Source organism: Xenopus laevis, chromosome 7S (genome assembly GCF_017654675.1).
Source record: "Xenopus laevis strain J_2021 chromosome 7S, Xenopus_laevis_v10.1, whole genome shotgun sequence".
In the NCBI taxonomy this organism is placed as follows: Eukaryota; Metazoa; Chordata; class Amphibia; order Anura; family Pipidae; genus Xenopus; species Xenopus laevis.
In genome coordinates this window covers 30,218,629-30,243,476 of record NC_054384.1, presented here as the reverse complement: position 1 = coordinate 30,243,476, position 24,848 = coordinate 30,218,629, and the positions used below count along the sequence as shown (strand labels likewise).

At 38.9% G+C, this 24,848-nt stretch overlaps 1 protein-coding gene across 1 annotated transcript in view; it reads right to left on the bottom strand.

Moving 5' to 3' along the window:
* The window catches only part of spock2.S (SPARC (osteonectin), cwcv and kazal like domains proteoglycan 2 S homeolog), an 89,233-nt gene extending 65,556 nt beyond the window's left edge, over positions 1–23,677 (bottom strand). The window contains 1 exon segment of the mRNA NM_001092823.1: positions 23,494–23,677. Coding sequence (NP_001086292.1) covers positions 23,494–23,670 — 177 coding nt within the window. The 5' untranslated portion in view covers positions 23,671–23,677.
* Positions 23,678–24,848: the final 1,171 nt, after the last annotated feature.

Here is a 24,848-nt window from a genome sequence, read left to right as displayed (position 1 = left end):
ATATATGTATGTATGTACCAGTGGTACAGTGGTTAGGTGTCCAAAGGGAATTTCTTCTGCATTGCAGTGCTGGGGTACTGAATTTGATTGCAAACTGGGCACTATCTGTTAGGGGTTTGTATATTCTCCCCATGTCTCCATGGATTTCATTCTACATTCCAAAAACACAAAAGTGCGTTAATTGGCTCCTTATAAAACTGACCCTAGTGAATGTTATATGGATTTTATAATGCAAGTTCCACTAAGGCATGAGCCAATGTGAATGATGAACAACTGCTGCACAATATGTTGGCGCTACATAAGATTGTTATTATACAAGTAATACCTTTACAAGGTTCTACTCGATGTCTTTCTTTTTATGTAAAGTTGGGTCATATTTTTACATGGCATACTCTTCTGCTTACAAGTTTCCCTTTTTGGAGCTTTCAAAGTACTGATTTTGATGGGTAAGATGTAATATGTTCTGGATTTGTCAGCATAGTGACCACTGCAGTAAAGCATTACATTAGAATAATTACTTCCACTTCACACATCTAAACCAACCCAACACACCTATATGTGGGGTCCATATAAACACTAGGGGGTATTTTTTATAGCATAAATATCTAGGATTCACAGAGGACAGGTCACCCTAAAGTCCTTGGCATTTTTCTAATCCTTCTTTAAATGTAGATATGCACTTACTGCATTCATTACGTTAGCGTCGGTAAAATGTAAAGGGCTCTGACATTTAAGTATTAAAAGGGCAATGCTCCAACAAAAGTTTTTCTGAAAGATTAAAGTATCAATTTACATCATAACAGTAAAAAGATTTGATATTTTTTATGTCACTTTATGCACGATTAAAACACTGGAGAGTGCCAATTTGTTTGGCAACTCCCCTCCCATCCCATTGACTATCGCTGACATATTACCCTGGAATGCTTCACTTTTTCTTTAAAAATCAACATATATGTGTGCATTTTCAAGTGTAAATGTGCCATTATTTGGCAGTTACCGTTGTGCAATGTGCATAAAGCATCTAATGCATAAATCTACCTAGTTCAATGTATCAAACTACTATATTAACATTTTTTTAACCTTTTGAGGGGCATGCCACATTTGTTTTAGGGTGGGCTCGTGTCTAGGACAATAGAGGATTTATTTTGCCTCTATTTTGCTTCCTTAAACATTTTTAATAATAAGTGGCCACTTAAAGCAATTTCCCCAGCATCACTAATAAAGACATATACACAACCTATATGTACATGCCCTATTCAAATTGACTTAAGCGTAAGTCTATTAACGACATTTTGCTTAGCAGAATCGAACGTTAGCGAAAGTTCACTATGAAATGCTCACGCTGATGATTTTACGCTAGCAAGACTTCGCCAGTGATCGGCTGAAGAGACACAACTTTACATTTTAGTGAATTTGCGTAGTGGTAGCGAATTTGAGCATGGCGAAGTGGAGTGAAGTTTGGCAAAGCCTTCGCAGGTGAAAATTCGCCCTTTCGTGAATTTGCCCCGTTGTCTTTGAGGAGCCTAATGGTCCTCATACAATATATGCAAAGGGTTTTGCTTTTAAATTTTAAGTAGGTGGAGGGCACTCACAATATTATATAACAAGGGAAAAAAAGTCCTTCTTTAAGTTATATGAAGTGCAAATACCCCCAGGTAATCCCACAGTCAGTTACCCAAAATAGTATATAGAAATAGAGAGGGGATGCACACTCAATGAAAAAAATAACACTTGATAAACAAAGGTGGTATTAAAAAATGTTTCTTTTATAGTACATAGCAAAAATAATTACATCAGACAGACTGGTATACTATATACAAGGGAATCCCCTTGACAAAGGCTATAGTGCCGAAACGTTGGGGTGTTCTCATTTTTGGCAAGTGTATCTGCTCCCTGTGGTTTGTCCCTTTTTGCCATGATCTTGTTACTTGGTGGTATGTATATATATTCCTGCTAATACTGCTGTATATAGTATACCAGTCTGTCTGATGTAATTTTTTTTTCGCTATTTACTATAAAATAATTTTTTTTTAATTTATCAAGTGTTATTTTTTTCATTGAGTGTGCATCCCCTCTCTATTTCTATATTTTGCTTTTAAGTTTGCCAGTGGGCATTTTGACTTCTGTAGTTGTGACAAGTTGTAAAAGTTAAACTCTATACTCTCTTGCCCCATAACATTTATGACCTTTCCTTCATTTTACTGAGCATCTTTTTGTAGTGTGAAGACTGAGTGAGAACCACAAGAACAGATCAGATATCCAGAAACGGTGACTGGAATGGTTTGTGGCTGACATTAGATGCACATTAGTTCCTGCCCCAATGGAGCTTACATTAATGTTCCTATCACATTCATACACACTGGTCAGTTCTATCAGGAGTCAGTTAACCTTCCTGTATTTTTTTTGGAGGATCAAACCAAACCAAAATAAGCAGAACAAACCCATGAAGCCACTGAAAGAACATACAATCTCCATGCAGACAGTGCCCTTGCTGGAAAAAAACTAAAGATGGCCATAGATGTTTTTCAAAAGATCTTTTCGTTACTGTAGGACCAAGCTTATCTTGAAATGATCGTTTAAATCTACGATTTGTCATCAACAAAATAATCATTTCAAGCGATATTGTCTAGCTGAAGAAAACCGTGGGTAGCTGCCAAGTGTTTGCCTAGTGAAGTTACTTACAATGAGCCTCATGCTTTCAGCTAATAATTATCCTCCAAGTTCCCTAATAAATGGTTGACAATCTTGCCATTTTAATAACTTTTTTGAAACAAAGACTGAAAGATCTTTTTTGGGAGCCAGCAACTGAAATGATTCTCTTATTTTTTGTGCATATACTGTATAAATCATACAATCTGTGCAGATACATGCACCAGATGCTTTCTCTCCATTTCTACTTGTTATGAAGGTTTTTCAAGGCTGCTGCCAATCTCTTCTTCCAAGACTAACAGAGTATTGAGAAGACCATGCGGAAGATTGGCTTTTTGACCATACAAACAGAGAAGCAGATTGTCTCCAGCTTCACTGTGGCATTAGCCCAAGGCAACTTCATATATAAATAAATAACATGGAGGGAAAATGATATTTATGTTATTTATTTATGAGTTATTTATGGATCAGGTCACTGGATCTCATGTATTTCTTCATTTGCACACCACCAACAGTTCTATTGTTCTATAAAACGGTGCTGGGAGCTGAGTGAATTTTGAATTGCAGTGTTCCTCTCACTTTTTTATGCTTTCAAATATTTTTATAAAAAGAAATTGTGTGCAAAGCATGTGGGTTCAGGAAATATGTGTGGGCACATCAAATTTTACATGCACTCCATTATTGTTTGTGTGTCTGCATGCACAAGGACATAACTTAATTTGAACAATGCTGAATCAATACTTTGCTAGAACTTATGTTTTCCTTATCTTGCAAATTTACTATGATTACATTTTCCAGAATGAAAATCTTCATTAAACATACACATATTAATGGGAGGAATAAGTGCTTAATAAGCATGAATGTTACACAAAACAGCAAGGAAATGAATGTTTCATTTTAAATCAATTCACTCTGGGCTTTTGTTTGGTAAGCAGTTTATGTAATTTAACCTTCTGAAGGCCAAAAGAATAAAACTGGCTTGACGTCCCCAGACACAGTTTTCAGTATCTGTGCAATGACAGGATGAGATACATAAATATATATATAATTTTTTAACTATTTACTGAAATATATATTCTATATTATATTTCTCTCCCTTCCAGTCCTGCCACCTGTACCCAGTTGCTGTGCATATTCCACACAAACAGGTTTGGGATGATAAAAGTCATGCAACTAGAGCAGCTAAATGTCTGCAAAATGTATCTTGCTGAAAAAAGAACACACAAGGGAGGTCACAATGCACTTGCACAGTGTTCAAAAAAAAAGGCTGCAATTTTTTTATTTGCATTTTGCCCAATGCAGCAAATGTTTAAATATCTGAAGGCCTCTACTATGGACTGCACCTTAAAGGGATACTGTCATGGGAAAAAATGAATCCATTTCTCAAAAGAGCAAACAGATTTTTTTTATATTCAATTTTGAAATCTGACATGGGAGAGAAATGCTTTCTGGCAGGCTGCTGTTTTTCCTTCTCAATGTAACTGAATGTGTCTCAGTGGGACACGGGTTGTTACTATTGAATGTTGTTCTTAGATCTACCAGGCAGCTGTTATGTTGTGTTAGGGAGCTGCTATCTGGTTACCTTCCCATTGTTCTTTTGTTTGGCTCCAACTTGCAGTACAGCAGTAAAGAGTGATTGAAGTTTATCAGAGCACAAGTCACATGACTTGGGGCAGCTGGGAAATTGACAATATGTCTAGCCCCATGTCAGATTTCAAAATTGAATATAATAAAATCTGTTTGCTCTTTTGAAAAATGGATTTCAGTGGAGAATTCTGCTGGGGCAGCACTATTAACTGATTCATTTTGAAAAAAAAATTTTTCCCATGACATTATCCCTTTAATGAAACACTGTACCTGTACCTACACTCAATAATGGCTATTTCTACTACACAAGTACTTGTGAGCTTTCAATGTGTTCTGTTGCTAATCAGATTAAGCTAAACAGAAATGGGATGGCAGAATCTGGCAATTCAGTTGGGTTTTTCACTTAGTCAGAAGTGACTAAACCTTTACCTGCAATCTGATAGACTCAGATAGTTATCTGATTTGCCTAATGGGTCAGACTACTAGGATGATATATAATATGGCAGACAATAGGTAATAAGAGTGCAGCCCATGGGTCAAGCGATTTAACTGGAAATTCACTTGCATTTGTCCAGTTTTAAAGTAGCTTTGTATTCAGGAATACAGCAGACGTTTCAGTATTTTAAAAGCACAACCAAGGGAAGGACAATGGCCAAGTTTTCACAATAGACTACACAAAGTAAAGCACATGAAATGTATGTTTAGCATTACTATAAAGCATTTTCCCTAAATGCTGCACCACAAGATTTCTTTGAGCAAAGACCGCTGACAGAAACTGCTAGACATTTGCTTTATCAAGGGGGAAGATATGCTGAGATACACATCTCCTGTCTAAAAAAATATTCTGGAACACAAAAAAGAAATCTTAAATCACAATAGATAAGTCATACAATGGGAATGTAAAGACATAACAAGATGATGTGCTAGTGAGGTGCCAATGGCTTCGACATCCATTTGTGTTAAGCACCATGAGGCCCATTTTTCAACCCTGGGACTTGTCTGATTCATTTGGTCATTCCACCTAACAATTCAATTTTTTTTTAGCTTTTCTTGCTCTTTTAATTTAAAATTATATGACATTTTTTAAATATATTTTATGGGTGAACGGACTATGGTGTGAAAATTGGTGTTGGGACTTGTTTATGGTCAAAGGCATTTGATACTGAGATTCAGATCATGGATCCCATTATCAGAGAATTAGAATTATTTAACCTCTAGGTCATCCTCCATATATAATTATTCCCTGTCACCCAATGGATGATCCCATTTAAGTCTGACAAGACCATGTTCTTGTCTTTAAGATTTTTAGTGACTCAATGTAGTTGACATCACTTTAAATTGATGTATAGCATGTCGTAGGGCCTGCCTACAGTCATAAGTAGTCTCCCATGCAGCATTAACAAACATTTTAAAATGGAAATAGCTACAGGAAGCAATTTTCCATTGCACCCCTAACTGTGTAATTCTTGAGCACTTACTAAGCGATCTTCTACAATTACTGAAAAAGAAAATGAAATTAAGTTCTTTGAAAGAACGGAACATTTTCCATATTTAATTTGGAATGCTGCAATATGCTCCCTTAGTAGGGGTTTAACTTGCATTTCGTCTTTTTTCTCTCTCTAAATGCATTAAATTGAGATCTTTTGAGATTTAGCCGGCAGTTTTCAGTTAACTTTTCATACTGAAACACAATTAGGAGATACATTTGTATATCTGCAAGTGGTGAGCATTACAACCTTTCTGTTGTATTCATGTTATTGTTTGACAATACTTGCTCTTACACTTTAAACCTATTGTACTGTAATGTCAAATACAGGATTGGGATCCGTTATCGAGAAAGGTCCGAATTGCAGAAAGGCTGTGTCCCATAGACTCCATTTTATCCAAATAATGCAATTTTTTTTAAAATGATATCCTTTTATAATAATGTTATAATAAAACAGTGCCTTGCATCTTAGGGGGTTGCGTACATTGGGATATTAGGTCCTAGTATCCTTGTAAAGTCCTACAGTCTCCTCATAGTTATTATGAAGTTCAGAATACATTTGCAGATGAGAATGTAGGTTGAGGAGACTTATTATCTGAATTAAATGATCCCAGTGGTGGTTTAGATGAAAATGATTAAATTGGCAGACAATAAAGAAGTATTTATCTATGACTCTATTGTATGGAACACCCTGACAAGCAAAATACGAGATTTATGCTAAACAGTGAGTGTGCCTAGAGCTTATGAGCTTAGAAGATCAACCTAGGAAAAGCTTTGTTTAATTGTTATTGGGTCACTTTTGTCTTAAAAGACATTTGTATACTAGGTACTGATGAACAGGATAATTAAGCAATATGTCAAAGAAAAAAACCCATGTCAGCTCCATTCTGTTCAATGGGGTGGTAGCTCTGCTCAACAAGAGTGCTGAGGACTATCACCCACCGGAATTCTTAATCCTTGAAAGCACAAAGGAGAAAGGATCCATACAGGTATGGGATCTATTATCCAGAATGATCAGGACCTGGAGCTTTCTGGATAAGGGGCCTTTCCAAAAATCATTTAAGCATTAATTAAACTCAATAGAATTGTATTAACTCCAGTAAGGATTAAATATATCTTAGTTGGGATTAATTGCAAGATACTGTCTTCTTTTTACAGGGAAAAAGTTAAAAATCATTTCATGACTTAATTCATTAAAATGGAGATTGCCTTCCCATAATTCGAAGCTTTCTGGATAACAGGTTTCCAGGTAACAGATCCCAAACCTGTACTACAAAATGGTGAATTTTATTGTGGCTGGTGAATTTTATCACAATGACATTTTGCCCTTAGGAAGCACAGCCATAAAGCTTTTTAGGATCTTTGATCTGCTATGTGTTGGCACTGGCATCATGGCCCTTTACAGCCAGTGAAGAAGTTTCTACATTCATAACACTAAGGGTCTTATTTATCAATTGTGAGGTTTTGTAAGAACTCGTATTTTGTGAGTTTATAATCTTAAAAATCTCGACAATCTCAAATTAAAAAAATAGCTTGAAATTTGCCTAGGACAACTCCCATTGACTTCTACATGGATTTGCAAGCTTTTAGATGCCAAAGTTTTGCATATGAAGTTTTTCGACTTTTTTGTGCTTAATAAATACCAGGCAATCAGGTTTTTGAAATTATAATTCGAATATGTGAGCATATATGGGCAGCAAACTGGAAAATGAGGTTCAATGTTGATAAATGCAAGGTTATGCACTTTGGCAAAAATAATATAAATGCAAGTTATACACTAAATGGCAATGTGTTGGGAGTTTCCTTAAATGAAAAGGATCTAGGGGTCTTTGAAGATAACACGTTGTCTAATTCTGGGCAGTGTCATTCTGTGACTACTAAAGCAAATAAAGTTCTGTCTTGCATAAAAAAGGGCATTAACTCAAGGGATGAAAACATAATTATGCCTCTTTATAGGTCCCTGGTAAGGCCTCATCTGGAGTATGCAGTTCAGTTTTGGACTCCAGTCCTTAAGAGGGATATAAATGAGCTGGAGAGAGTGCAGAGACTAAGTGCAACTAAATTGGTTAGAGGGACGGAAGACTTAAATTATGAGGGTAGACTGTCAAGGTTGGGGTTGTTTTCTCTGGAAAAAAGGCGCTTGCGAGGGGACATGATTACACTTTACAAGTACATTAGAGGACATTATAGACAAATGGCAGGGGACCTTTTTACCCATAAAGTGGATCACCGTACCAGAGGCCACCCCTTTAGACTAGAAGAAAAGAACTTTCATTTGAAGCAACGTAGAGGGTTCTTCACAGTCAGGACAGTGAGGTTGTGGAATGCACTGCCGGGTAATGTTGTGATGGCTGATTCAGTTAATGCCTTTAAGAATGGCTTGGATGATTTTTTGGACAGACATAATATTAAAGGCTATTGTGATACTAAACTCTATAGTTAATATAGGTATGGGTATATAGAATTTTAATTAAAAGTAGGGAGGGGTGTGTGTATGGGGCTGGGTTTTCATTTGGAGGGGTTGAACTTGATGGACTTTGTCTTTTTTCAACCCAATTTAACTATGTAACTATGTAACTATGTATGTGAGATTTTATGCAAAAAACTTCAAATTGTGAAAAAATTACACCCTCCTTAAAAAGGTTAATTGTCTCAATTATAAAAACCTTCAATATACTGTATATGGTTATACTGAGAAAGAACAGTGAAAATGAGTCATCATGCGTGTTATGGAATTCAAGCGAAGTCAGACAGGCAAGGGTAAAAGACGGGAGTACAATCAGAATGGTCAAGACAGGCACAGGTTGGAATACAGATATCAGAATAGTAGGTTTACCAGGCAGAGGTCAGGATCACAGAAATCAGGAAAGTCAGGCAGGCAGGGTCAAAACAGGAATCATAATACAGGATTATTCAGGATAACACCCAGGAACTCTCACAAGATGAACCGAACAACAGGCAATTAGTTTGAATGAAATGCCCCTTTACCTAAACCTTCACTAAGTTCGAGTGAAGGAATAGAGGAAAAATAGTTTGAATTTCGAATGGTTTTTTTGGCTACTTCGACCATCAAATTGGCTACTTCGACCTTCGAATCAAACGATTCGAACTAAAAATCATTCGACTATTCGATAGTCGAAGTACTGTCTCTTTAAAAATTTCTTCGACCCCCTAGTTCGCCACCTAAAACCTACCGAGGCCAATGTTAGCCTATGGGGAAGGTCCCCATAGGCTTGCTAACAATTTTATGATCGAAGGATAATCCTTCGATCGATGGATTAAAATCCTTCATATATACATATTCTCTCATTCAAATCAATGTTTGGTTGCTAGGGTAATTTGGATACTAGTAAACAGATTGCTGAAATTGCAAACTGGAAAGTTGCTGAATAAAAGACAAAAACTAAAAAAAAAAAGTGTAAGGTAGTGTAAAAAGTTTTGAAACTTCAGTTAAGACCAACTAACTCAAGGCAAAGGCTACTTTTGTAAATACACCCAGGGGCCCATTCACTAAGTTCGAGTGAAGGAATAGAGGAAAAATAGTTTGAATTTCGAATGGTTTTTTTGGCTACTTCGACCATCGAATTGGCTACTTCGACCTTCGACTACGACCTTCGAATCGAACGATTCGAACTAAAAATCGTTCGACTATTCGATAGTCGAAGTACTGTCTCTTTAAAAATTTCTTCGACCCCCTAGTTCGCCACCTAAAACCTACCGAGGCCAATGTTAGCCTATGGGGAAGGTCCCCATAGGCTTGCTAACAATTTTATGATCGAAGGATAATCCTTCGATCGATGGATTAAAATCCTTCGAATCGTTCAATTTAATTAACCCTCGATATTCGACCCTTGATACTTCTGCCCCCCAGTGTTTCCACTAATTGAACATTTTTCTGAATTTGATGTTATTAACTCCAAACATATTGCTTTAAGCAATAATTGCAGCTGCCAAGTGACCCACAAGTTATATAATCAAGCAATCCAATTTTCCTGGCATTTGGTAGAATGTAGAATAAATGAATACAAATTAATATTTATAAGTCATGGGCTAGGGTCATATATAAATTTATAATAGGTATATAACGTCCTACAGTCTCATTTTATTTACTATATTCATAAAATTTAATAAAACTGTAAAAAACAGCTTGATTCCATCACTTTCATTTCATTTTTAGTGCCCGCCTTTCATTTTAGATGGCTGAGGTTATTGTGTTTGTAGGGCTCAAGAGGGACATTCTGAGTGACAGCGAGTTTCAGACGGGTGTCATAAGCAATTCTGTACAAAGTCATGAGTTTGAATGGAGATTTAAGAACCAGTCTCCGAGCAGATTACATTATTAGAAGCTTCAGTAATAGAAGTATGATGGGTATCAAAGTCAGAACAACTGGGACAGCTTGAAGGTTAACTAGGATAGCTTCATATTTTAGACATTTTAAATGCTATTAATTGCTTTACCACTAGAGATCTCTAACTGCTTTTGATAATTGTTTTGAAGATCCTCATGAAAATACACTTCCTGGTACACTATAAATGGAATATATATCCTAATCATAAATTTGTAATAACCTTCATTTAATAACCTTTACATTTTAATTGTAAATATTGTGTATTATAATAATTATAATAATAATAATATACTTGTGTATGTAATAGCGGTATCCAGAAACCAAATTACCAAATGTAACATGCCTGTTGGTTTTTGTTGAAAAACTTTAAGTAGACAAACTGCCCACAGTCCAGATTTATTTAGGCCAGTCCCTTCCTGTATACCTAAAAGGGATAGAAGTACCCAAATGAGGATGAGATTTTAAATGCATTTGGCATTGTCTGAACATAGCTGGGCATGGCCAAGTTGGATCAGAAACATGGACCATGTCTGGGATGTTGGTAAAATGAGCAACAAAAAGTTTTGTTTTTAAAGGGACATTATACTTTCATTTTTTTTTAATGAAGCTTTTGTTTTTCTGTAACTTAATTGCAAAAAGCTAAAGGTATAATTATTTTCTCCGCAAACATTTGTTTTCCATAGTTTCTATAAAGGTGCTACTGACTTGAAATGTTACTATTCAATAAGCAGCCGCTGTTTCAAGCTGGTGGTCACTACCTCCTTAGAACCTCCCTTAAATTGGCCATAGAGGCAAAAGATAAAAGTCGTACAAACCTTTGTTTCGTACGACTGTGTGTGGATTGTCCTGACATTTTTTGTACCATGGTACCATCGGTCATTAAGTCAATCGGACAGGTTAGATTTCTGTCACTACTATTTGTCGGACATAACTTCTGTATGATTGCTGTCTGCCAGACCATTGTCTGATTTGCTCTTTTTACTACTATATTTAATCTGAAAAGTTAATTGTAGGTCGGAAGACTGCAATGAATGAGCGTTCGTCGGACAGAAGAATAAAATCTTTAAGTCTATGGGCAGCTTTACTCAAACTATTGGGTTAAAATAAGCCAGCATCGTCAGGGCAGACCATTATGGGTCATTATAGGCCAAACATAGAAAACTCCATAGCAAGAACACCTCATGGCTATCTAACATCTTGTACATCGAGATGCTTTAAAATGATGCCAGCTTTGATGCTGGAACATCTGTAGGAAAGTGTAAGTGTACGGTGCCTTTTCAAGTACATCTTGTCCTACTGCACCTGAAATACCATTTTGTAAAATTCAGAAGTAACTTTGAACAATCTGTATTTCTGCTGTAGAAAAGAAGATATTTGAAATGCATTTGTTTTTATTATTGGGAGTGGGTTAAGTCTTATTTTGGACATGTAACTAACCATTTTAAAGTTGTGCCTTGCTGTATTTTATACCATCTTTATAATTGGAGGCTAGTGGCAACTGGCTGTTATTAAAGCCACAGCAAAAGAGCTTACAATGTAAAGGGGAAGGGAACGAGACCCAAGGTGTGGGAGTGGGCAAGATCAGAAGTAAGCAGGTGAGAGATGTAGCATATGGTATTACATTTGGTAGCTAAACAGAATGAGGGTAGGCTTCTCTAATTAAGTGTGCTTTAGGAAATCTTTGGAAAGCAGAAAGGTTGTGAGAAAGTTGGACAGACCGAGGGAGAAAATTCTAGAGGAGGGGTGCAGCCCTTGCAAAGTCTTGAATGCGAGCTAGGAGGTAATGAGAGAAGAGTTAAGGAGCAGGTCAGTTGGGAAGCATAGTAAGAGACAAGAGATGAGTTCACAGATGTAGGGTGGGCAGAGTTATGATGTGCTTTGAATGTCATGGCCATTAATTCTAGAAGATAGCAGAAGCCAGTGAAGGGATTGGCAGAGTGACATGGCGGAGGAGGTGCGGTGCTGAGGTGTATAGGCCTGGCGGCACAGTTCATTATGGACTGGAAAGGTGACAGTTTCTGGTGGGGAAGGCCAATTAATAGAGAGATACAGTAGTGTAGACGTGATATGAGAGAGAGTGAATAATAATCTTGGTGGCAGGTTGGGTTATAAATGATCGTATTTTGGATATGTTCCTTAGGTGAACGTGACATGATTTAATAAGTGACTGGATGAGGAGTGAAGGACAAGGCAGAATCTAGGATAATGTGAAGATATATAAATCAAACTTGTGTACTATTTGTCAGGAACGAGAATTTAAAATATTAATGAACCTATAAATTGTATGTATATTGTATTGATAATAGGCAGTACCCTAACATCCATAAATCATTATCTAAGCACTACCTGAAACTATAAAAATATAAAAGCCTTTTGACAAAATTATGCATATTTGTCCACTTTAGTTAATAAGAATTCCATTCTGTTTCATTAGATAAATGCTGAATCATTTCACTGGTTTCAAGGGCTGACGTGCAAATTAAACATCCCATATATCACTTTCCATCCATTAGTTTAGCCACAACTCAAAGCCACATATGGTCTTAGTATCATTTGGGCAGAGGTGTTGGTCTGCAGAAAAGCTGACCTAAACAAGTCAAGCTGACAAAAAATCATACATTGCCAATTATAAATTTTATTTTTAAATAGTGCATAAAGGCCATGATACAGGGAACAGGAGACGATCAAGTTGTTGTCCATTTGGATCGCTCCTTGACAAAAAAAAGTAGCAGCTTTTAACTGGGAATGATTAGGGCTATGGAATAAACATTTTCCTCTTAGTATAAAAAGACACTGACTCCCATGCTAAGCTTCATATTTAATGTAGAGGATAGGACTTGTCACCATTCGGAGTAGGGAAGTCCTACTTCCCTACTCCCTATTCAGGTGCAATTTTTTGTTGCCTTTTGTTCACACTGCCTTCCTCTCTTCCCCTTCACACCTCCACATGAAAGTAGCTTTTTAGGAAGCTGATGAACGTATGATCTGTACAGTTTGTACATGATTGTGAGTGAGAGTAACATGCAAGGCTTACAGTAAAATCCCAAATATGTAGGCTTTGCTGAATGCAAAATACAAATGAAATGCCCATGTTTCATTTGTGTTCAATTATTTCTTCCATATATTTAGATGAAAACTACATTTCCCTGCAATATGTTAACAGGCAAAAAGGAGCCGAGAGACGCCTGAATGATCTGTTGTCTGGCCAACCGAATAAGGGTCTGTAATCAATACAATGGGCATCACATTCTCTGCTTCCATTTGTTTAATTGCTGGATCAGGTGCAGGGGCTCAATTTATAAAGAAAAAGTGCATAACATGTTTTAAAAATTTTTTTTACAGAGTGAATGTTTCTTCCAGTAGCCAAAATCCTGTGTTGTGTCACTGAGATAAACTCAGATAAAACCAATTTCGGGTATAATTATTTAATCTGTTTATAAATAGTTAGAATATTAGTTATGTGGGTCATAAGGTGTAGACAATTGCCTTATGCAAGGTTGGGCTATTTTCTTTTTTATACCTGCCTATCTGGGCAGGCTACATGTCAGAAAATAATTTGGAGCCCTGTATCTAGTACCTAGGTATTCAATTGTAATTGCTTTTTGGACAAACCTGCAGTTTACTTGTCTTTAGCTCCACGTGGAAATATGGTCTCCTTCTCGTTCTACTGACTTCAAAGGTGTTTAAAGGACAAGTCAGTCCAAAAAATAATATTGCCTAATACAAGAAAACATAATTCTAAGCAACTTTGCAATATACATTCATTACAAATTTTCTATGGCTGCAATGTAACATAAGCCAACGGACTGGCAGACCTGTCTTGCCGAAGGAGATTGACTTTTGCAACAACGTATAAAAAGTAACAACCAGCAGTTAAGCAAATGCTGCATTCAACTGCAATTAGATTTACAAATAACTGTTAAAGAACAAACAATGTTTAATAAATTCATATTGCAAAGTTGCTTAGAATTGTGTTTTCTATTAGGCAAAAACATTTCTTTTGGGTTGACATGTCCTTTAAGGACACTTTAGAGTCTTACGTATGGGTATCATGGTCCATTCTTAAAAATAAGAATATTCACACATTTTCAGAGGAAATACAACTCTAAGGTGGTTATGTAATAAAAGGCACTATTGTAAGTTTGCCATGGGACAATACCCATAGCAAGCAATCAAAAAGCATTTACTGGTCATCTGTCTAAAAGCAAGTATCTTATTGGTTGCTACGGGTTACTGATCTTGGGCAAACTTTTTTGTTTTATTACATATGGGGGTCAATGGCTGCACAACAGAATGTGTGTAGCATTGCTGATGTTGCAATAGAATGAGTGCTTCACTCTAGACACCCTTGTGGTCTCTGCATGAATACAGAGCATCTGGAATTTGGCGGCACTGTATTCAGTAGGGTCAAGCTGGAGGAGGCAAATAGGTATCAGCTTTTCAAGCTGGGTCACTGAGCCAAAAAACAATTGTTTTGTGAGGCTACAATTTTATTGTTTCTGTTACTTATTATGACTTATCTTTCTATTCACCTCTAGCTGTCTGCTAGGGTAAATTAGACCCTTGTAACCAGATAGCTACTAAAATTCCAAACTGGAGTGATGCCGAAAATAAGATAAATAATCCAAAAAACAGAAAATGAATCACACATCCCATGATACGAAAACAAAACAAATATAAAGGTGAACTATTCATTTATATGGTGAATATCTCTGTATCAGTTTTGTGGCAGAGCAAAGACCTCTGCCACAAAATGAATACATAATGCACAAGGACAATACAAATTTAGTATTCCACTAAAAAATACAACAAAGCAAAGAAAAGCAAGGCCAAGGATAACCCCCTCATAAAAATCTTGGGGCTCCATGCAGCAAAATTGTTGCAGTGAACCCTATGTAATCGTCTTGCCTGTAAGGAGTGTCAAATACTAGCCAGATCCAACTAATGGCTAGGGCCAAGCAATTGCTGTATTAAAAATAATTTGGCTACCTGTGGCAATTCACGCTTGAAATACAGCAGTCCTGGCTGTCCCATCCTAATACCAGCCCTGGGGCAAAAACTGGTTATGGATATATAGATATAGAATATGTATTTTTCCCCAAACGTCAGAGACCATGGATAACCAGACTCAAGAAATAAATGGAAAAAGTTATTATTAATTCTCTTTATTGATCCATCTGTACTCAGCAGGGATGTTTCCAGAAGCTGCAATGCTAGCAGTGCTTTTAATCCATAATTAGGACTCGCTGTTTTCCTCAGATGGAACCCTATGGCTGGGGTTGACTGAACATACTTTAAAATAGAAATGTAGAATAAGAAATGTATTGGCTGCCTCTGAAAGGTCCAAGGCAATTCCCATATCATATAGGAAACCATTTCATTACCACTTTCTGGCACCACACATGAAATGTCCTTTGGAATTCTGCAGAATTATTCTAATCAATCAAAACAATCAGATCCAGTTTGATAACTTATGGGCGTATTTATCAAAAATGTAATTTTTGAGGTTTGAACGTCTGTTTTATTAAAAAATCCGATACAAAAACCTCGACTGAATACAATCATGAGAAAAACCTTGAAAACTCAAATTTGTGAGTTTACAAGCTCAAAAAAACTTGATAAATTTGAATTTTGTGAGTTTATACACAATTTGGTGGGCTTAAATTGCCCTTTCAAGCTAATAAATCTTGACAGCTGTATGTCAAATAAGGAACCAATTATTGTGTACGTTATTAGATATTACTAAGGCTTTTCACAGCGGCTGATAATGTGTGAATTACTGTAAGATAGAAGGATACAAGTATGGAGCTAGGAGAGGTGCTTTTTCAAGTTGCAGCAGAAATACAACCTATTAGTTCCTCCTTTGAGTGTATTGACTTCTTGGGTAATTGTGCTCCTAAGTAAATACAAGCAGGAGCCAATCTCCCTTAATATAGTGTATTGTGCAGTCATGCACTGTACCGAGGGGCTGATCAACATGTTGTAAAGTACAAACAAGCCAAATACAGGCTATGAGTTAAAGCAAAGACAGATAATACAGTATTGATCAGAAAGCAGGAGGCTATTAAGAGAAATTGTGTTAAGGAGAAAGCTAAGTGCTGCAGTAATTATCCCAATAAATTGCTAAAGGGAAAACCCGTCTGTCCGACTAAGAGCAGTGTGCTCTGTATCTGTGGATAGGTATTGGGTAAGGTAAGGCTATAGAGAACTACAACTCTCAACACCCACTGAGCGGGATGATGGGTAATGTCGTTCAAAACTTCTTACAGGTTACGCAGCTGTGCTCTATACAAACTGCTAAACACATGAACCTGTTATTTACATCTCTGTGAATACTAATAATATATGTGTGCAATTCACTGCTGTCTGTTTCTTTGACACATTCTGATGTGTTACATCATGATGAGAACTGAAAATCAAAGTATAACAGTAAAAGTAATATACTGCCAAACTGGGGGGTCTGGCCACTCGGGACTAGATCCTACCCATATTGTTAATATTTAATCTGCTGCGCCACACTCAACTCCTGCTTCCATCCAGCCTGCATATGATGAGAAACAATGTAATATTATAATGATATGTGATGATGCAGCACCAGCTGTTTAGACTGAAATCAAATGTCTCCTGAGGATAGATGCCAGCATTATATATTCACAATATTTGACAATCAAAGGAAGAAAAGTCCTCTTCTCTTCTGCTTAGTTAGGCTTCACGGTGCTAAGAAAGCCACACTTCCCAGATATGTAACTGGATAGAAGCGGAAAATTCCCTTATAAAAATCTGATCCCACAAGATTGCAAGAATACAATTGGGGTCGGATATCTGGTGCTGCAGGGAGCTGATAGCTAGATCTGCTCTTACATTGATTCATCTGCAATTCAAAGGACAACTACAGTCTGAAAGAATCAAAGGTTATATGGTATCGGGTTCCTATGCTAATTCCAACCACCAGCACCTCTATGTCACTTAAAGGAGAACTAAACCCTGAAAATGAATAATTCTAAAAATGCCATATTTTATGTACTGAAATTATTGCAACAACCTAAAGTTTCAGAATCTCTAGCAGCAATGATCCAGGACTTTAAACTTGTCACAGGGGGGTCACCATCTTGGAAAGTGTCTGTGACACTCACATGTTCAGTGGGCTCTGAGCAGCTGTTGAAAAGCTAAGCTTAGGGGCTGTTACAAATTTAAAAGCAGAAAATGAGGTGTGTCTTTAATATAAGCTGAAGTTACAAGGCTGATTATTACATTCTGATATTAATTGCACTGGTTTCTGAGCTGACATATAGTAATTATCTGTATTAAGTACGAATCAGTCTTATATTAAGACATTTCTATTCTGTAAATACAATATATTGTGAGTTGTTCCTTAAGTCCAGTAACTGATAGCAGCGCACAACATGTGCAGTGAAAGAAGATCGGTAGCTATGGAGGCAGGGATATTTGGAGACACAGATTTTCCTTGGTAAAGGGCTATGGTTGCCTTGGGCTGGTAGAAGCCCAAAATACAATGTAAGATATGTCTAGCCTACCTCTTTAGTTAGGCTTTAGTTCTCCTTTCAGAAAGGGTCCTCTGGGCACTTAATGTAACTTTTGGGTTCTGCCAGCTCAGTGCTCTATTTCAAGTATTTCAAGGATGTAGCCCATGGGGGTGCATCACCAGGAAAGGAGAGTACTGGTACAAACATGCTTAGATCTAATATAAGTAATTTAAAAAAAAAAACAACTGGACTTGCTGAGTAATTATTGAAGACGTTTCACTACTTCAAATAATTCTTCAATAATTTCTCGGCAAGTCCAGTTGTTTTTTTTCCAGTTACTTGTATGAGATATACCATGAGCTGGATGAATGAAAATCTTCATAGTCACACATGCTTAGAGTACCCCATACCCTTAAACAGTGAATTTTGCATGCAGGGTATACACTAATGAAACCTAGAAGGTAAATAGGGTTTCTCTTAATTGGCATAGGGCTGCCATGAGAGGAATTAAACAACACACACCTAGGATTTTAGCTGCCCTTTAAAGGAGAACTAACCCTCCCAAATAATAAAAGCCACATCTACTACACGGCTTCCTACCCACATAGTGCATTATTCCAGAAAGGGTCCCTGGACAGCATGCTAATTTATTTATGCAGAGTAGCGCAGCGGAGCTCACAGGCGCCATCTTCCGGGTCTCCTTCTGATCCTCTTGACTGGACTGCTCCAAATACTTTGTTCCCTTACAGAAGAAGACTGAACACCCGGAAGACGGCACCCATGATCTCTGTTGCACTTTAAATAAATGAGCATGCTGTCCAGAGACCCTTTCTGGAATAATGCACTATGGGGCAAGAAGCAGGGAGGGGGACTATCTAGGGTAGTAGATGGGGCTTTTCTTATTGGGGGTTAGTTGTCCTTTGACTTGCAAATCATTGCAAACTTATTGTGCCTCCAAACTTTTCTTTTAAAGTAGCTTTCATGAAATCTTCCACTGCCACAATTTCTTCATGAAATGCAAATCAAATCACAAACTAGCAAATCAAGTTTACTTTATGTGTGTATAAAAACCATGGATGCGCAGAATCCATAAATGTTTGCATTCACAAACAATCTGATACAAATGTGTTTGACATTGCAAACAGGAGCTTAATTTGCCTATTCAGATTTGAAGCCAATTGTCCTAGCTGCAGCTTGTGTAAGCAGTAATGTGTGCTTCTTCTGTTGACTTAGAGGCAAAATGACAAAGACAAGGCACTACATTCCATTTTGCAAATTCTAATTTGTCCCAAAGGAAAACTTGCAGTAGGTTACAGCCAGATCCAAAGTGAAACCTGGATGCTGTGCCTGCTTAATGCAGAACGGTACAGACAAACATAACTGCAAGTAAGTAGAACCTACAGTTCCATAGATTCAGAGGTGGCACATTTCTATAGAAAAAAAAAACCTCTGTAGTAATATCGAGCTATTGCAGATCTATGGTACTAATTCTTCTATATATACAGTATGTCACCTTTCTAGTCTAGAATACAGGGGCTATTTACCCAGGCCACCTAGAGATGTATATATTACTAGTATAAATTTCTCTTTTAATTGTAAGACTTTGGTGTGGCTCTAGTGTTTAAACTGTGGCCCTCCAGCTGCTGAATTGCAACTGCCAGCACCAGTGGGATGCTGGGAGTTGAAAATCAGAGGTTCAAGGCTGCACAGCACATCATAGAGAAGTATATATTACTAGTGTTTAAACTGTGGCCCTCCAGCTGCTGAATTGCAACTGCCAGCACCAGTGGGATGCTGGGAGTTGAAAATCAGCCCCCCAAGCCGTGTCTTGAAATGTATTCCAGTGGTTATTCTCCAGAGTCACTAATTCTAATTCTAAGTGTCTTACTACTTAAATCCCAATCACCTCCCCTGTATTCTAGTGAAATACCTCTTTAGTTTTCCTTTAACATCACCCAAAGTTTTACACATTTTAGTCCCATTTTTCCACTGCCATTACTCATGTGGTACTATGGGGTACTCTCTGTACAATTCTCCATAGATCTCATGCGCCTGTGTACATCTTTTCTACATTCTCCCTAAATACCCTCTTATATACTACACTTTCTGTATATACAATACCAACCTCCCACCTTTATATTCTGTGTGTACTAAGCCACCAGCACTTGAATTGATGCTGCATTAAGTATGACCTTCATCTAATCATCTCTTACTTATCTAAACCAGCATCACCTATAGCCTATTATTTTAGCTGTCTATAAGAACAATCTCTTCTCTTTCCCCCAGCCTATGACACCATCTCTACACAAGTCTTCTATCCCTATGTTGTGCCAGTACAATACCTTATACCCTAGCCTTGTGAGGTCTACCCACCCTCCATTCCCATCCTCCACCGATCAAGTTCTAATACAGCTAATATCTACACATACAGTATATTTCTTGCTCAGTCTTTTTGCCCTCTATTCCACCAGCACAAAATCATACCGCCCAACAGCAATTAACAATACCTGTATATACAAATTCCTTCTATCCAGTATCCTTACTATCAGCCCAATGCCTTCTACTGTCCAGTGTAGTACTACTAGCTCTGCCTACATATACACTCTAACACCACCAAAAACAGTCCTTCTGTCCAACACATACACTTCTAACCATTTACTTTATCATTTCAAGACCTTAACTGCCATGTGTAGTACATGTCTGCACATACATCTCACGCACCCTACGCATGTGCCTCTTTTGCCTACCCCTAGTTCCACCCCTGCTCGCCATGCCACCTTGCTCTACTAACTGTATATACTGTATGCCCTGCACACTAACCCTTAAACCACCGGCTATCTGTTCAGGATGTGTTTTCTCTCATACTCGGCACTGTACTAGTGCATTTATCGTTATGCCCACACACTTTCACATCCAAGGCTTTTAATCTGTATTCCATTTTAAGGTAGTATGTTCTCCCTCTCATCTAGTGCATAAATCCTTACCACTGCACTTGCTCACACTCAACAATACATAGCCTTACACTAGTGCAAAGGTAATATGCCTATTCAGTATTCACACTTGCACTAGGGCACAGGTACTATCCCTACTCAGTTTTCACACTTGCACTAGTGCCCAGGTACTATTCCTATTCAGTATTCACACAGGCACTAGTGCCCAGGTAATATTCCTATTCAGTATTCACACTTGCACTAGTGCCCAGGTACTATTCTTATTCATTATTCACACTTGCACTAGTGCCCAGGTACTATTCCTATTCAGTATTCACACTTGCACTAGTGCCCAGGTACTATTCTTATTCAGTATTCACACTTGCACTAGTGCCCAGGTACTATTCCTATTCAGTATTCACACAGGCACTAGTGCCCAGGTAATATTCCTATTCAGTATTCACACTTGCACTAGTGCCCAGGTACTATTCTTATTCATTATTCACACTTGCACTAGTGCCCAGGTACTATTCCTATTCAGTATTCACACTTGCACTAGTGCCCAGGTACTATTCTTATTCAGTATTCACACTTGCACTAGTGCCCAGGTACTATTCCTATTCAGTATTCACACAGGCACTAGTGCCCAGGTAATATTCCTATTCAGTATTCACACTTGCACTAGTGCCCAGGTACTATTCCTATTCAGTATTCACACTTGCACTAGTGCCCAGGTACTATTCCTATTCAGTATTCACACTTGCACTAGTGCCCAGGTACTATTCCTATTCAGTATTCACACTTGTACTAGTGCCCAGGTACTATTCTTATTCATTATTCACACTTGCACTAGTGCCCAGGTACTATTCCTATTCAGTATTCACACTTGCACTAGTGCCCAGGTACTATTCCTATTCAGTATTCACACTTGCACTAGTGCCCAGGTACTATTCCTATTCAGTATTCACACTTGCACTAGTGCCCTGGTACTATTCCTATTCAGTATTCACACTTGTACTAGTGCCCAGGTACTATTCCTATTCAGTATTCTCACTTGCACTAGTGCCCAGGTACTATTCCTATTCAGTATTCACACTTGCACTAGTGCCCAGGTACTATTCTTATTCATTATTCACACTTGTACTAGTGCCCAGGTACTATTCCTATTCAGTATTCACACTTGCACTAGTGTCCAGGTACTATTCCTATTCAGTATTCACACTTGCACTAGCGCCCAGGTACTATTCCTATTCAGTATTCACACTTGCACTAGTGCCCAGGTACTATTCTTATTCATTATTCACACTTGCACTAGTGCCCAGGTACTATTCTTATTCGGTATTCACACTTGCACTAGTGCACAGGTACTATTCCTTTTCAGTATTCACACTTGCACTAGTGCCCAGGTACTATTCTTATTCATTATTCACACTTGTACTAGTGCCCGGGTACTATTCCTATTCAGTATTCACACTTGCACTAGTGCCCAGGTACTATTCCTATTCAGTATTCTCACTTGCACTAGTGCCCAGGTACTATTCCTATTCAGTATTCACACTTGCACTAGTGCCCAGGTACTATTCTTATTCGGTATTCACACTTGCACTAGTGCACAGGTACTATTCCTTTTCAGTATTCACAGTTGCACTAGTGCCCAGGTACTATTCTTATTCATTATTCACACTTGTACTAGTGCCCGGGTACTATTCCTATTCAGTATTCACACTTGCACTAGTGCCCAGGTACTATTCCTATTCAGTATTCACACTTGCACTAGTGCCCAGGTACTATTCCTATTCAGTATTCACACTTGCACTAGTGCCCAGGTACTATTCTTATTCATTATTCACACTTGCACTAGTGCCCAGGTACTATTCTTATTCGGTATTCACACTTGCACTAGTGCACAGGTACTATTCCTTTTCAGTATTCACACTTGCACTAGTGCCCAGGTACTATTCTTATTCATTATTCACACTTGTACTAGTGCCTGGGTACTATTCCTAGTCAGTATTCACACTTGCACTAGTGCCCAGGTAATATTCCTATTCAATATTCACACTTGCACTAGTGCCCAGGTAATATTCCTATTCAGTATTCACACTTGCAGTAGTGTACAGGTAATATTCCTATTCACATACATACACATACAAATACACAGACATACTTTCCTGTCCCAGCCTTAAGCTGGCCATAGACGCAAAGATCTGATCGTACGAATCAAGGATTCGTACGATTTTCGGACCGTGTGTGGAGAGTTTCGACATTTTTCGTCCGGCGGAGATCGGTCGTTTGGTCGATCGGAGAAGGTTAGAAAATTTCTGTCGGCTGCCGATAATATCTCTGCGTGTATTGCCGATTTTCAGTGGGAGACTGTCACTAGCTTTGGTTGGACATAGATATCGTACGATTGCTGTCAGGGGCAGAACATTGCTGATCTGTTCTTTAACTTATCTGACTGGTAAGACTTTGATCTGAATGGTTAGTGGCGGGTCGGGAGATGGGAAAGTCCGATCGTACGATGATTCGTACGATCGGATCTTTGCATCTATGGCCAGCTTTACAGTCTGTATTTTCTTTACATTGACCATTTCTCCCTCTGATCTGCCTCATCCTTGAGACCCAAATGATATATATTTATATACTGTATTTATAACCTTCCATTTCCCCCAGTGCCAAACAGCCCCTTTTAGTTGCACACAATATAATCTCTGCTGCATTTGTACCAATCTGCGGGGTCACTGTATTTTATTCTTGCTTCCAGCCATGTCCCCCACTTACTCCTTGCCCCCAGGCAGGTGGATCCCTGCCCCCCTCTAACTATTAGTCTTGCCCCCTGTACCTCGTATCAATGCCCCTCCTCCTCCCCTCCATCCCCCCTGTGCTGCCATCCTATCATGCCTAGGTATGTCCCCTTCTCCCACCCGTACAGCAGTGCCCCTCTCTAGTCTCCCTGCACTTGCCTCAGTTTAACCTCGAGCCTCCTTGCCCCGCCCCTCCGCACTTACATCTCTGAAGCGGTTCCAGTGCTTGATCTTGCCGCTGTACTGGTTAATAGAGGACAGCCATTGCTCATCCTCCATAAAATTGCCTGTATTTTCCACCTCTTTGCCGTCTCCCTGTGCCCAGGCGATGGGGAGCACAAGGGGCAGGAGGATGAGACAGGTGCCCCCCGGGTTCCACATGATCCTGCCGACGAATACAGCGCAGGAGTTGGACAGAGGGCTGCCTGCTGCAAGCAATGACTCGGATGGATGGAGGGATGCTGAGGAGAGGGAGGAGGAGACCTGCTGCAGCTGAGCCGCCTTGGAGAGAGCCCGAGAGCTGCCAGCACTGACTGGGACTACAGGGAGAGCAGGGAGACTGCGCCAGAGCAGGAGGGAGGGGGAGAGACTAGTGACACATGAAACACAACAGGAAATGCCTTTGCTATTCTTTGATTTCTAATTACATAAATCCCCCCCATTTACACACATCATACATAACAGGTAGCGCTGGCATTAATAACCTACAAATAGGCAATTACTCTCTACCAATACATTCATATACACATGTATGGCATCTAGTATCCACAATGCTTTGCTCCTGGACTTTTCTCCCTGCAGGATCTTGTGTCATTGGGAGCAGCATTCCTTATGGCTGATTAAAAAAATAAAAAGCATTTAAAAAAGCCAATAGGGTTGCTTTACCATGGCATCTGCTATTAGTTTTCTGCCTGTAAATTGTATTTCCTTATCAGTCTGCCCCAGCATGCCTTTCCCCCCATTAGCCTTAATGCCTATCCCCTATTAGCCTTAATGCCTATCCCCCTATTAGCCTTAATGCCTCTCCCCCTATTAGCCTTAATGCCTATCCCCCTATAAGCCCCAATGCCTCTCCCCCTATCAGCCCCAATGCCTCACCCCCTATTAGCCCCAGCCAGCGCCGATCCGCGCCTTTATGCCGCCTGAGGCGGCCTTCCATTGCCGCCCCGACCCCTCCTCACGGCGCTCACATTTTCTGCGCAGGAGGGGGTCGGGGCGCTGCACGACGCTAGTGCAGAGAGCGCAATTGCGCTCTCTGCACTAGAAGAGCCGAATTTCCGGGTTGAAAACCGGAAATTCGGCTCTTAGTTACCAGGAGCGGCATTTTTGCCGCCCCTGGTAACCAGGGGGGCGCTGCCGCCTGAGGCGAGTGTCTCAACTCGCCTCATTGGTGGAGCGCCCCTGGCCCCAGCATGCCTATCTCCCCAATTAGTCCCAATGCCTACCCCCGCTATTAGCCCCAATGCCTATCCCCCCTATTAGCCCCAATGCCTATCTCCCAAATTAGTCCCAATGCCGCTATTAGCCCCAATGCCTATCCCCCTATTAGCCCCAGCATG